Here is a 14,521-nt window from a genome sequence, read left to right on the forward strand (position 1 = left end):
AATAAGGATCTATTTTCAGAAGTTTGGTCTCCAAAATTTGATTATCGCAACAAAAGTCTCTGCCCTAAGCCCAATCCTATCCACTAAATTTAGTATGTCTTATGATCTGATATAAGATGTGTTATTTTTCTAAAACTACTGAGAATTACTCCAGCCACTGTTTTACTAACAGGCCAAAGTTCATTCACCTACTTCTCTTTGCCCTCTCCTCCTGTTTGTACATGTCCTGTAGCCTCTGGCCATTGAACCCCTTCACTAATGGCATCTTCTACAAACAAAGTGCTAATCACATTATTTTAAAGAGTGAGATTTGTTTCTCCATCTGTGAGCCTGTCTTATCAGCCTCTTGTGTGAGTGTTTACATGTGAATCCCACCCTCAACCCAGCCTGGGGCAACGACAAACAGTCTGTGTCAGGTCACAGCACGGTGCTGCTGACTCGTCTGTCCTGTAATCTGCGATGGACACTGACTTGTCAGTGGTGATGTCCCATAATAGCTTCTCTCTCCTCTGAGCGATCCTCTCCGCTACCACCTGGTATTCAGTTGTCCTCACATCCAAAGGTGTTTCCTCAGCCTCATCACGCTCAAGATCAAATATTAGTGGAGGATCATGGACCTGCTGCTTTCCTGTTTCTCCACCGCATGCTTCTGCTGCACCTATAAAGAAACAGGAATACATGCATTCCCCATAAGCCCCTTTTCACCTACATTAAATTGAAGAGTGTTCTGAAACACTGCTGAGTTACTACTTTAGTTCAGGGTTTAGAATTATTTAAATAAATGCAAAGATAGTCATTTTTGCAAGATGATGCTTCAGGATGAGAATGAATCTGGTACAATGTAGCCTTTAGGGTTGTTTTTCTTTTTGAAATATCTGTCTGCAGAGCAGGGCCACCAGTCTGGTACCACCATGATGACATTATGTAAACAATCCACCACAGTGGTAGGGCATAACAAGCACCACTGCAAACATACGTGAATAAACACGTCATCAGCATTAGAGAAGTTTGTTTCTCAAGCTGTTGTAATAACATGACATGATGCCCGACTGTAGTATAATGGCTTGTGGATGGTGGACACCAGCGCCCTCGATTTGACCAGTACCTGTGATGTAGAAAGCTTTGTGTTTCCCACTGCGAACTGTCTGAAGGTCACCAAACCTCCCTGCAGCACCACTGTTAGGGTGGAAGAGAAACTACAGAAAAGAAGGATTGATGTCTGCAGGCAACTCAAAAATACAACATCACTGTGAAAAGTACACTCGCAGGCCACTTGGTAATACACCTTGTTAATACCAGGCTAAACCCTCTTTGGGATTCAGAACTGCCCTAAATCTTCACGGTATAAATAATCAAGGCATTCAATAAGTTGTCAAAACTCTCAAAAATTTTGGTCCACGTCGACACGATAGTGTCAAATAGTGGCCCAGATTTGTCAGCTGCATGACCATGATGCAAACTGCTTGTTCCATCACATCCAAAAGGTGTAAGAGATTGTGAGGTTTGCGACATGGCATTTTATCCTACTTGAATGAGCTATCAGAGGATGGGTACATGTGGTCATAAAAGCATGGATATAGTTAGCAACAATACTCAGGTTTTGGCATTTAAACGACTGGTACTCAATTGGTTCTCAGAGAATATAAGAAAGCATCCCTCACACCATTACACTATCAGCAGCAGACTGAACCATGGACACAAGCCTGGATCGTTCTATGCTTTTATTCTACTCAAGCCAAATTCTGACCCCGCATTTAGAGATGCTCTTCTGCATACCCCGGTTGTAATGAGTGGCTATTTGAGTTACTGTTATCTTCCCATCAGCTGGTCATTCTTCTTTGACCTATGTCATAGACAAAGCAGTGTTGACCAAAGAACTGTCGTTCACTGGATATTATCTCCTTTTCCTGGACCATTCTTTGCAAACCCTAGAGATGGTTGTGCAGGAAAATCCCAGCAGATCAGCTGTTTCTTAAATACTCAGACCAGAGCCTGACTGGCACTAACAACTGCTGAACAGGTGTACGTAGCAAAGTGGCCAGCAAGTGTATACAGCTAAATATAAATTCAAAGTGAATTTTTTTTTCACCTCATGGCCCAACTGTTCACCATGTAGGAGGATATTTGTGGCATCAATGCCATCATAACGTCTGTCAGAAGGGAGTGTTACCCCTGCCAGAGACAGAACAGTTGGGAAGATGTCCATACCACTGCACAAAGAGATAAGGAGTGAGTAAGCACTGTTTTCAGTGGCTGGTAAAAGACTGTTGGGTGAGTCAGTAAACAAGGTTCTTCTGTACTCTTTGGCTTTATGACCATGTAGGGTAGTCATATAATTTATAGGATCTATAAAATTGCTCATCTATATTCACAAATATATTGTATGCATATACCTATTTAAATGATATAAACTAGCCTGTGCATATTACTAAAGTGGTGCACCTGAGCAGGGCCCAGCTGGTGGTATTTGCAGGAATCCTTCCAGGCCAATAAGCCACTGTAGGCACTCTGTGACCACCCTCCCACGTAGTCTGCTTAGCTGAACCGCCACCTAGTACACAAGCAGAAAAAAATTAAAATATGATGATGCAAAGCAATAAAGTGGACGTTATAGTGCTCAGAAAGCTTATTTTATTTACCTTTGCTGGTCTGCCATTTGCCTCTGAAGGGCCCTACGCTTCCTGCATACTGGCATTTCTGTTCCCATGGACCGTTGTCACCTATAAAGAGTGCGCACACAAGGCAAGACATTCAAGACAGTATTACAGGCTTTGTCAGAATATCAGACATGAATCCAGGTGACCAACCGGTGAACCAGATGAGTGTATTGTCTCTGTCTGTGGCATCAGAAGCATTCTTTATTGCCCCAACCAGGCTATCCAGCTCTCGCAGACTAGCAGCATACACTCCACTATTTGGGTGATTATCAGTGGTAGGGGCATCTGGAGATAGTGGAGGGGCCAAGGGGACGTGCATATGAGCAAGTGCTATGTAGAGCAGATAAGGCTGTCCTCGCTCACTGAAAATACAATTAATAAAAGGAAACTGTGTCAAAAAATAAGGCTGGCGGATGCTGCATTGAAAAAATAAACTATTGGCTTACAAGCAGATTTGTATTAAAGCTAAATGACCTGACAAACTCTTCATTCACTGACTGCCAAATGCTATTTCAGACTCTTGTCACAGCAACATAACAGTAATCCTGGACAAACACAGTTATGGGGTACTTGGAGGGCAGCCATCAGCTGTGTATTTCCTGCTGATGATGCCTCAGGATATCTGCCATGCTATTGTGCTGTACTGTGCTTCATTCAAAGCTCCACACCAGCTTCTACATCAGAATTACCCATTTTTGCTCAAGCTTAAACTGAAACAAAAACATGTCTGTCAAAAAACAAGCAGTTCTGTGCTTGCAATTTAATTTTTCCATCCAAAACACAGCATTATCAACTTAAAAGAGCTTCACTGACAAAGAAAACAAACAAAAAAACAACCTCTTCTATGTCTTTACAGCTCATTACTTACAATCACCGCTACACTCGTTCAAATGATGCAGTCATGTAACATAAAGGCATGTTGCCTTTCGCACACAGCTGCAAACAGCAGGGTCCAATTATGTCCTCCCACCCCTACATCACATAAATACATACTTTGTGTTCAATAGTACTACCAGCACTCTTATCTCTTGGGGATACATTTGCAGAGTTTATATATGTAACACTGCCATATAGTGCTTACAGCACTGAATGTGTTTTTTGTTATGTTTGTAAATATAATATAGCATCTTTCAAAAATATATACTCTGCTGCAATAAGCTCTGTTAGCAGGTTATCCTGTTATTAACAATTTCCATCAGGAAAAATCATTCCACACAAACTTATCTGAATTCTTCATGGTTCAGAAATCATAAAGCACACCAAAGAGCCATACTAAAAGATTGTGGTAATGTTCTTTCATTATTTTAAACATGGACAACCTTGTAGACTGCAGCACTTTCTCCTTTTCTCATCCAAGGCAATCAACTACAGATGTTTGTGAGAGCTAGTACCTGGTTTCACCTGATTTTCCTGATCTCTGCACTACAGTAACCTTTATAAACTTAACACAGGTAACTCATGAGGTGCAAATATGTTTTTAGCTCATACAGGTCTGTACTGGGTTCAGGAAGGTGTAAGGTCTGTGTACATTAGTGCAACCTCATTGTACCTTGCATTGTGTATAATCTGGAGTGCAGCAGACTTGTATTGCTCTGTTAGTGTCCACAGGTCAAGCGGCTGCTCCACAATACTGCTATTTTCAATCAGAGGAAGGCCGATTCTGGAATAACAACCTCCATGTATGTTCCTCTTCAATCTAGAGCACAAAAACAACAGATTGTAATAAAACTACATTTGGCTTGGTGAGGCCTTGGAAGAAAGGACTGGCATCCATTCATACTTATTATAGTATAGTAAAAAAAATTATACTTCTAATAAATAAATAGCTACTTGCAAAGTTTTGCTAGTCGCTGTGCAACCTATACTTTCATTATTGTGTGACACTGTCACAGTACTACACCTGATCACTTGTGGTCCAAATGAGTCACAGGGGAGGCACTGGGGCAGGTTATAGCCTGGGATATCAGTACATCCCATGTCATTACTGAAGGGAATACCTAAGTAGTAGTCAAAACCTGCACAAGAGATATAGAAAATATTGCAAATATTGATCATATTTAGGCACAAAGTATCAGCGTGCTATCACCTTACCATAAAAAGGTCTTATCTCTCAACTCTCTACATGTGTCCTTATGGTAACTAGAGTAGTCAGGTATTTTTCCCTGCACTACCTGTTTATACCTGCCTGAGCACAAGGCAGGTCAGTGCTTTAAAGATGCTGATGTGAAAGTTTTGTGGTTGTGGTGCAGGGAAGGGGATGGGACGGCGGCAGTTGTAAGTCTGTCCTGTGTGTTGTCAGGTGCATATGTTGTCTCACTAGACACAGCTGGTTGGAGGACGTGATTAGTGACCCTGTGCAGTCTGCTCCCTGCAGTGAGGTTGGGAAATGTTTCACAGATACCAAACAACAAAACTTAAGTGGAAAGATACAGCATTGTGCAACAGGAAAACTGTCTACATTAACCCACTGATCGCTGTTTTATGTGAAACACACAAAAAGTATCGAATGCTCAACTGATAGATAAATACCTGCACATTTATTTTTTCAGCATTTCCTCTGCCTGTACTGCTGCCATTTTGCTAACTCTTAGCAGCTGGCTATAAACTCTTAGCAGTTTTCTATCTGGACTGGTCACTAGCAAATGTAAATATTACCTCCATCTCTCTTAGACTTAATTATATCTTATACTTCTATAAATTCTCAAAGTATAGAGTAGCTTGTGGTTTCCACTTAAAACATACAATTTACTGTGATTTAGAACAGATTTTATGAAACCTTATCAGTACATTTAAATAAAATTGCGTATCAAAGGTTTACATATTGAAGTGACAAAAGCAAAAGTCTGATATACTGTCATGGTAAAAGAAAGCACAGTGTCTGTCGTTTCAAAGGTTTTAAAGGTAGCATGGTTTAGTTTTGTGATGTTAAATGTGAACAAAGCACAAGACTTCTGCATTGATGTACCAAAGCATTCTAGAGTGAAATGTGAGGCCATCTGTCTGACAGCTTGTCCAACACATTACAGTGATCCTAAATGTAGCAGCATATCCACATCAGAATGACTGACAAAGAAAAAAATCAAGATGTTATAATGGCCCAGTCAAATTCCAGACCTCAACCTGACTAAAATACTATGTTGGGGCATTGAAAGAGCTGTGCATAAACCTCAGCAACATTTGAAAGCGAGAGGGAAGACAACATGGGGGACAAAGTCACACAGAAAATGAATATTTAAAGTTTTTGCTGCTAAAGGTGATTCTACACGCTATTAAACCATGGACTACACTTATTTTTTAAACACTGCTTCCACATTTTGGCTCAGTTTTTGTTAAATAAATAATGACACAGTGCAATATATCATTATATTATTTTATTATATTATATTATTATGCTTATATTTTGCACTTAAATAGTTCTTATCTAAAACTAACTGCTATTTTTTCCACTACATTTTGGTAAGCTGAAGTTGACAGACACTTTGCTTAAATGTCAGTCCCACATACCTCTGTTAGTTGGACTGTATAGTCCATTGTGTCCAAGATGCCATTTCCCGATCATGGCAGTGTGATATCCTGCCTTCTGTAGTAGCTGGGGTAAGGTAACTTCAGAGAGAGGCAGACCAGCCAGAGAATTCACCCCGAAGTTGTGAGTCACCCCGTTTCTTAGGCCATAACGACCTGTGAGGATAGCAGCACGGGACGGAGAGCATGTTGAGGCTGGGGAGTGGAAGTCGGTCATTCTGGAGAATTAAAAACATAAAAAATATTTTATCATCATATCATCCTGTGGTTTTGTGTTATTCTTGAATTTATTACGTTTCTGTTTTGTTTCCATTATTATTCTAACCACATCAAGCTTCACTTTTGCTTTATTTCACTGTCATTTTAGTGAAATTTTCTTGGAAAATCACTGACTTCTGATTATATTATTCTATTTCCCAGACTGTGTTCCCTGTTTTGTTTATGTATCTGTGCTTTATAACTTTCATTGTCTCTTTCATCTTGGTTAATTTGCAGGAGTCTTCTTGTCTCAATGTTATCTGACTTTTGGTTATTGCCAGGTTTACATTGGAGAGTTCTTTTTAGTGTCTAGTTCTAGTTATCCTGCATGGCTTTGTGACTGTATGCATCTCTTGTACTGACTCCTCTTGATATTAACCGTTTCCTTGTGTGTTCTGCTCTGTGTTACCTGTGTAAATATATGATCAAGATGCTTTTATGTCCTGTGTTTCATGTTTTCTGGATTTCTGTTTGCTCCAGTGTTGCCTGATGCCTTCTGTCATGCTTTGTTGTTGTTGCTGTGCTTCCATTTTTGTTCCTTTTCCCATGGTCTGTGTGAGTACTTTGTCTTTAAAAGGACTCACAAATAAAGGCTCCACTTGTAACTTAACTTCCTATTTTGTTTGATTTCTGACTAACCTTTGTTTCTTTTACTGCTTACCTGCCATCATCCCTGGGAGTTGCCGGACAAAAGGTGGTGGACAGGGTTTGAAACCACTAAATACAAAGAGGGATAATTGGACCACACCACCACTTCCTGCTGAAGGGGAGAATATGCATTTTCTTTAATTTAAAAAAAAGCTTTTGTATTTGATTAGATATTTGAGTTTAGGGTTCAGTGGTTTTGATTTTCTTCTTTGGTGTTTAGTTTATAAACAAACCAGGCGGTACTGCATCATTTTTGTGGTTTATGATTGTGTTTTGTTTAGTTACCCCTCGTGTGTCATAGTGGTCTGATCAGCCATTATATATACCCTTGTATGTCATTTCCTGTTTAGGTCAGTTATGTTTGTTTGGGCAGTTGCTTAGTTTGTTAAGTTTGCAGTCTTTGCCTGAGCTTCGTTTTGTTTCTTTCATCTCTTTTATGAGCTCAACATTTGTTATTTTTGTAAATATAATTTTTGGGGTTAAATAAATAGAAACCCTATTTTCTATTCATTCCTTTGAGTCCTGCTTTTTCAACTTGGTCCATCACAGTTGCCATGTGCTATGCCTTGCTGGAAAATGAAATCAGCATCTCCATAAAGAATGTCAATAGATGGAGGGCTCAAAAATGACTAAGCTGATTGTGGATTTCATCAAACACACTGCACCATCTGCCACCAATATGAGAAGATAGTATGGCACTCAAAATCACAGACTCGCTCCGGACTTGTATTCTTAATCTCTCTGGTGTTCCTCTAGAGTGTAGGTCCTTGATTTCTAAACACAATATTTACTTTGTCTAAAAAGAGAACGTTGGGCCACTGAACAACAGTCCACTTACTTTTCCCCTGAGCTCAGATAAGATTAGACTTAATTAGAAATGCAAAGGTCACAGTCCTTTTTCAGAAGACATCAATGTGTGCTACCTCTTGATGCACTGACAATATCCTCACTCCACTCCTTGTAATGCTCTGGAGGTTGGAACCATCCCTGTTGCTTGTACATCTTTTCCTGTGACACTAATTATTAACTAATTGTGGTAGTGTGGTTAATAATAATTACTTATTATTAATCTCTAGCTCAGTTCCACAGCGTGCCTTCATCCTGTGTTGCTCACCTCAAACCCAACCGGCCATGACAGATGGCCGCCCCTCCATGAGCCTAGCTCTGCTAGAAGTTTCTTCCTGTTAATAGAGCATTTTTCCGTCCCACTGTTGCCAAAGCGCTTACTTAATTGAATTGTCCCCTCCAGTCCACTTTCCATTAATATTCTTTGATACAGGACCCTGTGAACACCAAGCCTTTTTAGCCTTTATGACTGTCATCTGATGTGGACAGCTGTCAAAGCAGCAGTATTCTCCATCACTGAGTTACTAGTACTGAACTATATATGCTGGTGTACTGTGCCTCAGATAATAGTATTGAAGTACTGACATCAAAAACGCCCAAGGGTAGAAACATCCGTCTGATACATAATGAATATAAAATAAGAAAAGGTTCATAGATCTGAATCAAATTCTGTACCGTAGTCCTTGCAGGGCCATCAGGTTGAGGTAAGGTGTGTTGTTTGCCCTCTCTTCAAGCTGATTAGCGTCCAGATCACCCCAGCCAATGTCATCTGCCAGTATGATGATGAAATTGGGTTTCTCTTTGGGTTTATCAGCTGTGGGTCCATGCTGGGACACTGTGTGGAGCAGCAGCCCGAATAGCAGCATTGCAGCAAGAGGAAGCTGGGGTGTGCCCTCCGCCATTTTGAATCAAAACCTGCAAAAGATTACTCGCAATTATAAGCTTAATTCCCAAAAAAGGGATGCTTTGTAATAATAAAAACAGAAAGCAATGATCTACAAATCTAAAAGCCCATATTTTAATCACAATAGAACAAATAGAACAAAGAAAACATAGAAATATTTTACAAAGACTGTTTGTTCACTTTGAATTTTATGGCAGCAACACAGAGACTGAAAAGGAAGGAACAAGACTGAAAATCAATACTGGATGCTCGTGATAGCTCCGTCACGGTCGTGGATCTTTTGACTCAGCATTTTGAGTTATGGACTAAGATTTATATTGTTTAGTATTCTGAATTATTAGTTCTAATTTTTTTATCCATGGATTGTAGATATCAATGGTGTGCTTCTTTGTTTATATCTTTAGGATGTCGTTTAGTTCTTGGTTTTAGTTTGTTTACATTCTCTTCCTTTTTGTTACGTTTCCCTCTGCATTTCCTGTGACACCTAACACAGAGAACTCTCCTTTTTGCGTTCAGTGTTCTCCCGTTTTAGTTACTTCCTGTTTTATTTTGGTAAACTTTGTCCCACGTGTTTAGCTTTCGGCTTTACTTTCCCAAATCTTGTTTCCGTGATTGGTCCCAACTATGCTCCCACCTGTTTCCTCTTCTTTGTCGTCGTCTGAATGTCCCCTTGTTTCTTGTCATGTCTTTCCCACTTGGTAGTATGTTGTCCTTCTTCCACGTCCACTAGTGATTATCGGTTGTTGATTATTAGCTCAGCTTTTGATGTAAGAGTTTCATAATAAACCTACCTCTGGAGCTTATTTTCTATCAAGAGTCCTACATTTTGGTCCACATACTTCCCACCACACTGCCAAATCGTGACAGCCTCAGGAGGAAGTGCATTAAAATCTGCATATGCAGGTTAAAGCTCTACTGTACAAAGCAGAGCCAGTGTTTGCACATGATCCAGAAACGCTGCTGTCTGCTCTGGGCAAAAGTGAAGTTAAAATGGACTCAGGCAAAGTGAAAAACTGTTCTTTGGTCAGACAAATCAAAATTTGAAATTATTTTTGGAAGACATGGACATCAAACAAAGGACTATCTGGCTTGTTATCTGTGCTTGGTTCAAAAACCTGCAACTCTAATAGTACGTGGATACATCAGTTCTTATGGAATTGTCAGCTTGCACACCTCAAAAAGCAGCATCACTGCTGAAAGGTATATACAAGTTTTAGAGCAACATATGCTCCCATCCAGATTACATTTTTTTCAGTGAAGTCTTTGTATATTTGAGCACGATGAAGATAAACCACGCATTGCAACGATTACAGCAGAATGACTTCATAGGAGAAGAGATCGGGTGCTGAAGTGAAGACCTTTCACCAGCTGAAAACATCTGGCACACCATGACAGGAAAAATGTGACAAAAACGACCCAGTACAATGTGACCATATTTCTCTCTCAAAAGTCCAGCAGCTGGTCTCCTCAGATTATGAGCTGTTGTTAAAAGAAGACTTGATGCTACAGAATGGTGAACATGCTAGACATCCCTGTGTATCAACACAACACATCAATAATACAGCTTTATTAACTAGTATCAGGTATTGACCAGTGCTGCTAGTTTTAAATCTGAGTGTTTGTGACTGTTGTGCAGTCAGAGTGTTATAAACTAGCATGGAGCAAGATGCTGCTATGTTTAAGCTTCTATGGAAAATTACTAACTACATTTCAAGATTTTGCAGAGTAAGCTTACACAGAATAAAGAGATCAGTCGATCCAAATTACCTTAAATCATTTTTTTAAAACCTGTTACATATCCTGTAATAAGAGACGCGATCTCTCTAATCATGCAGGTAGTGTTCCTGTTGCAACCCACTTTTCATCAAAGCAGCCTAGTTTGTTAAGGGCAAATCAGTTCGCCTCTGATCACGACCCGTGCTCAACTTTCTGCTTCATCACACCAGCACGTGTGATGTTTGTCTAGTTCCTAACAGTTTTAAGATGGTGTCAGCATTTGTGGTTAAGAATTAATCAACAAAAAAGCTGACATTTTATAGGTGCATCGAAAGAATCGTCAGTAAGCCCACTGGGTCAGATGTCAGTGAGTAAAATCTTTTGGCATAGAGCAGTAGAGTTAGTGCCTTGGACAGTTTGTGTTTAAGTGTTTTTTTAAAGAATCCTTAAGAAAAAAACAAGTATTACATTATGTATGAATGGACAGTGTGAAGGATACCCTAAAAAGTGCAATCCTTAATTCGGGTAAATGGCAGTCATCACTTTTTAATCAAACAAAGTTTAGGGATTTAAAAAACAAACAAACAACAAATCTGTATTTTTCTGATTTGACAAAACGTTTTTCAAATATTCAAGCCTGAGGTTGGGCACAGACTCCCTGTCTGTCTCTCTCTCTCTCTGGCCAGCTATTAACTCAGAGCACCGCTGAAACAACTCAACACCCCAAGTTAAAGAACTTTGTGTGGGTATGTGTGTTTAGTTTGCCGGGGTACTATGAAGAGCTGGCTGCAACCAGATCTCTTTAACTCCTTCTTCCACCCCCCGCCCCGTTCTCTTTCATGAATGTCAGCTTTTATCTGATACAGCATGCTTGTACACGTGCTTACATATATGTAATATATGTGAGTGTTGGTGTCTGTGTACACGTGTGTGTCCTTGTGAAAAAAAAAACGCCTGTGGAAATATGTGCACCATAAGTTAGCTTAAGTTTGGAAGTTCACTGACGTCGCTCGCGCGCCACTTACGGGATTAAAGCAACGAGCGAAGACAAGACCCTCTGAAAGTAGCTTCTTACAGGTGAGGCAGCTGACTGCGACTTATTACAGCCATGTCATTACAAACTAATACGTTCGCTTTTAATTAGCTACTTCAAATAATTATCCGGCCAACACGCGACGCACAAATACTTACAAACTATTTGTGAGCACTTATTTAGATGTTATTGCCCAAGGACATCACGCGCCCCGCAGACGGACCGGATTGCGTCAGTCGTACGAGAACGGACCGTTGGGGTGGGGCACCCAAAGGTTAACATTACCACCCCCGTCTGTTGCTCTTAATTTAAAGTTATTTCTTTACAGCTATAGTGTTCAGTGGTCAATTTCCGGCTGTAATTAAACCGTTATATTTTATGTTATTTTATTTTATATCATATATATATCATATTTCTTTATTAATTCGGATCCACACAAAGACGATAAAGGTAGGAAAATTTCAAACGCCTGAAAAACACCCAAAAGAAAATTTAATAAAAACAAGCTGCAGTCTGTGGTTGTCAGTTAGTATTTTTCAACGCCTTAAACATTTCTAAAACTCGATTATATCCTTGGGGATTAGTTTCGTCTTGTGACTACTTTCCTTCATGCATTTGATAATATTTAAGAAACGGATCACTTAGGTTATGAAATGATACTTTTAAAGAGCCGAACCATTTGTGCGTACTGATTAAACATTAGTTAATTTGTTAGTAAATTAGTTAAATGTTGACCTTTAAAAAACAGTTAATTAAAATCAGTTTTATTTATATATCGCCAAATCACAAAAACAGCCCCCCTGAGAGGTTTTATATTGTAGTTTACCCTACAATATATATATATAATATATATTATTACAACAATAATAGAGAGAAAATCCCAACAGTCAGACAGTGGGAAGGAAAAACTCCCTTTTAACAGGAAGAAACCTCTGGCAGAACCAGGCACAGAGAGGGCAATCCATCTGCCACAACTGGTTGAGGGTGACTCACCAGCTATTTTATTAGGTACACAAGACCAAAAACCAAAAACTATCCCCCACACCATTACACTACAACCACCACCAGTCTTTTATGTTGTTTATGCAAATTCTAACTCTACCGTGTGAATCAAGACTTATCTGACCAGGCAACATTTTTCCAATCTTCTGTTGTCCAGTTTTGACATGAGTGACACCCAGTGTGGTCTTCTGCTGCTTTAGCCCATCTGCTTCAAGGTTTGATGTGCTGTTCATCCATAGATGCTTATTTGCATACCTTGGCTCTAACAAGTGGTTACGTTATTGCTGCCTTCCTATCAGCTCAAAGCAGTCTGGCCAATCTAATCTGACCTCTGTAAAGCCCAGAGATGATTGTGTGGGAAAATCCCTGCAGACCAGGCCATCTGGCACTAACAACCATGCCAGGTTCAAAGTCAGTTAAATCACCTTTCTTCTCCATTCTGATGCTCAGTGACCATGTCTACAATCCTAAATACACTGAATGTCTGCTATGTGATTGGCTGAGTTAACAGCCAATCACACGTTCTACTGCTTGAGTTAACAAGCAGTTTATCTAATAAAGGGAAGTGTAAGCATATGCATAAAATTAAAATGGTAATGGAAGATTCACTGAACAGCTTAGTAAGTGTCACAAAATATATGTTAAAAAGTGATCCATTGATGTGCTTGTGTTTATTTGTTTATTTATAAGGAACCCCTTATACCCCTTGTGTGCTTGCTTTTGCATGTAATAATAAAGAATATGCATGATGACAGACTTTTATCATTCTGGTCATTCATTGATATTTACATGCTTTACAGAAAAGAATACAGAGTAATTGTGTTAACTGAAAATTTACAGCAGGTGTACAGAATGCCATAGTTGTTTGTTTGTTTGTTTGTTTTTCAACAATATATGACATGTAATATGAGAAGCCTGTATATCAAAAACAGGATTTACACTATGCTTAACATACCAGCACAGCTTACGAAGGCTAGGTTCAGAAATTTTTACAAAATCTGGTAGGAGGGGGATACTTACGCAACAGGTTTGCAGCTCTGGAGAGTTATGAGGTCAAACAAACCACGTTGGAGATTATAAATCCAAACACAGGTAGGTTGGGTGACCAGGGAATCCCATAAAAAATACTCAGATGCATGGAAAATGTATAATTCCTGCACATAATTTCACAAAGGAGCTGCATTTCTATATTACCTGGTGGTACATTTAAGGATTTAGGATTTAATCTGTCATTATTGCTTCATTTTTTCTCCCGTTCTTACAAAAATAAAAACATATTTGCTCAGCTTCATTAATAATTGATCAGGGAGAATGGAGAGGCTGAACTTCAGCGGCTGTTGCCTTTTCCCCTACTGACCATCTTTGGTTGCAGCACTGCCAGTGTTTGTACATTAAACAGAAGTCCGTAAGAATGTACAGAGAGACTTTATTTAAGAGGCAAGCAGCTAAAGAAAGACCGATATAAAAGAGGGTGTAACACTATATGAACTTCTACTGGAAGGCCCAGCTAGTTATCAAATCAGCTGATTTGAGTAATTTGACAAGGATCAGGCTTACCACCTCTTACTCAGACTGTCTGTGATCAGAAGAGGAGCACTTCAAAAAGCTTTTTCGCGGAGAGTGACTCAGTCCTCACAGAGCTGAAGCTGACTTTTGTGCGGCAGGTACCTACAGGACCACAGCAGCGCGTGCGGCCGCTGATGCTGGATCGTTTATTGCTAGAAGAAAAAAAAATGGCAACTTCTCCTTACATTTACCGCTCAGGCTGACGAACCCGAAGAGCAATTTCCAGTTTAAGATGAATTTTCCCCGAATGCGTCATTAAAGTATTCCTGCCGGTTTGTGTGAGCGAAATTGTGGGTTTGATCTGTAATTACTTACTGCGAGTCCCGGCCAGTGTCCTGCGGCTATGGGCGCATTCTCGTTCCGCTCGCG

The 14,521-nt window shown here is 39.8% G+C and overlaps 1 protein-coding gene across 6 annotated transcripts; it reads right to left on the reverse strand.

Moving 5' to 3' along the window:
* Positions 1 to 59: 59 nt before the first annotated feature.
* On the reverse strand, positions 60 to 14,496 carry arsg (arylsulfatase G). Of its 6 annotated transcripts, XM_063481458.1 has the most exons (12): positions 11,743 to 11,806; positions 9,470 to 9,561; positions 8,607 to 8,846; positions 6,162 to 6,397; positions 4,558 to 4,672; positions 4,207 to 4,353; positions 2,808 to 3,019; positions 2,640 to 2,720; positions 2,443 to 2,551; positions 2,090 to 2,210; positions 1,106 to 1,196; positions 60 to 658 (listed from the first exon to the last, which is right to left on the reverse strand). In XM_063481458.1, exons 3-12 carry the CDS (start codon positions 8,831 to 8,833, stop codon positions 378 to 380), a joined length of 1,620 nt encoding a protein of 539 aa, XP_063337528.1. In that variant the 5' UTR covers positions 8,834 to 8,846; positions 9,470 to 9,561; positions 11,743 to 11,806; the 3' UTR covers positions 60 to 377. The 6 variants fall into 6 exon arrangements, with proteins under 6 accessions (XP_063337528.1, XP_063337531.1, XP_063337533.1 ...); XM_063481461.1 differs by lacking the exons at positions 9,470 to 9,561; positions 11,743 to 11,806 and adding an exon at positions 14,468 to 14,496; XM_063481463.1 differs by lacking the exons at positions 9,470 to 9,561; positions 11,743 to 11,806 and adding an exon at positions 14,338 to 14,358.
* Between the last annotated feature and the right edge of the window lie 25 nt (positions 14,497 to 14,521).

Source organism: Pelmatolapia mariae, linkage group LG8, assembly GCF_036321145.2.
Source record: "Pelmatolapia mariae isolate MD_Pm_ZW linkage group LG8, Pm_UMD_F_2, whole genome shotgun sequence".
Taxonomy (NCBI): Eukaryota; Metazoa; Chordata; class Actinopteri; order Cichliformes; family Cichlidae; genus Pelmatolapia; species Pelmatolapia mariae.

Excerpts from the sequence above, each read along its gene's own strand:
- arsg (XM_063481461.1), bottom strand. The coding sequence starts at position 8,833 with ATGGCGGAGGGCACACCCCAGCTTCCTCTTGCTGCAATGCTGCTATTC. Across the intron at positions 3,020-4,206 it reads CAGATTATACACAATGCAAG|TGAGCGAGGACAGCCTTATC; the intron begins GTACAATGAGGT and ends TTGTATTTTCAG. Across the intron at positions 2,552-2,639 it reads CAAATGGCAGACCAGCAAAG|GTGGCGGTTCAGCTAAGCAG; the intron begins GTAAATAAAATA and ends CTTGTGTACTAG.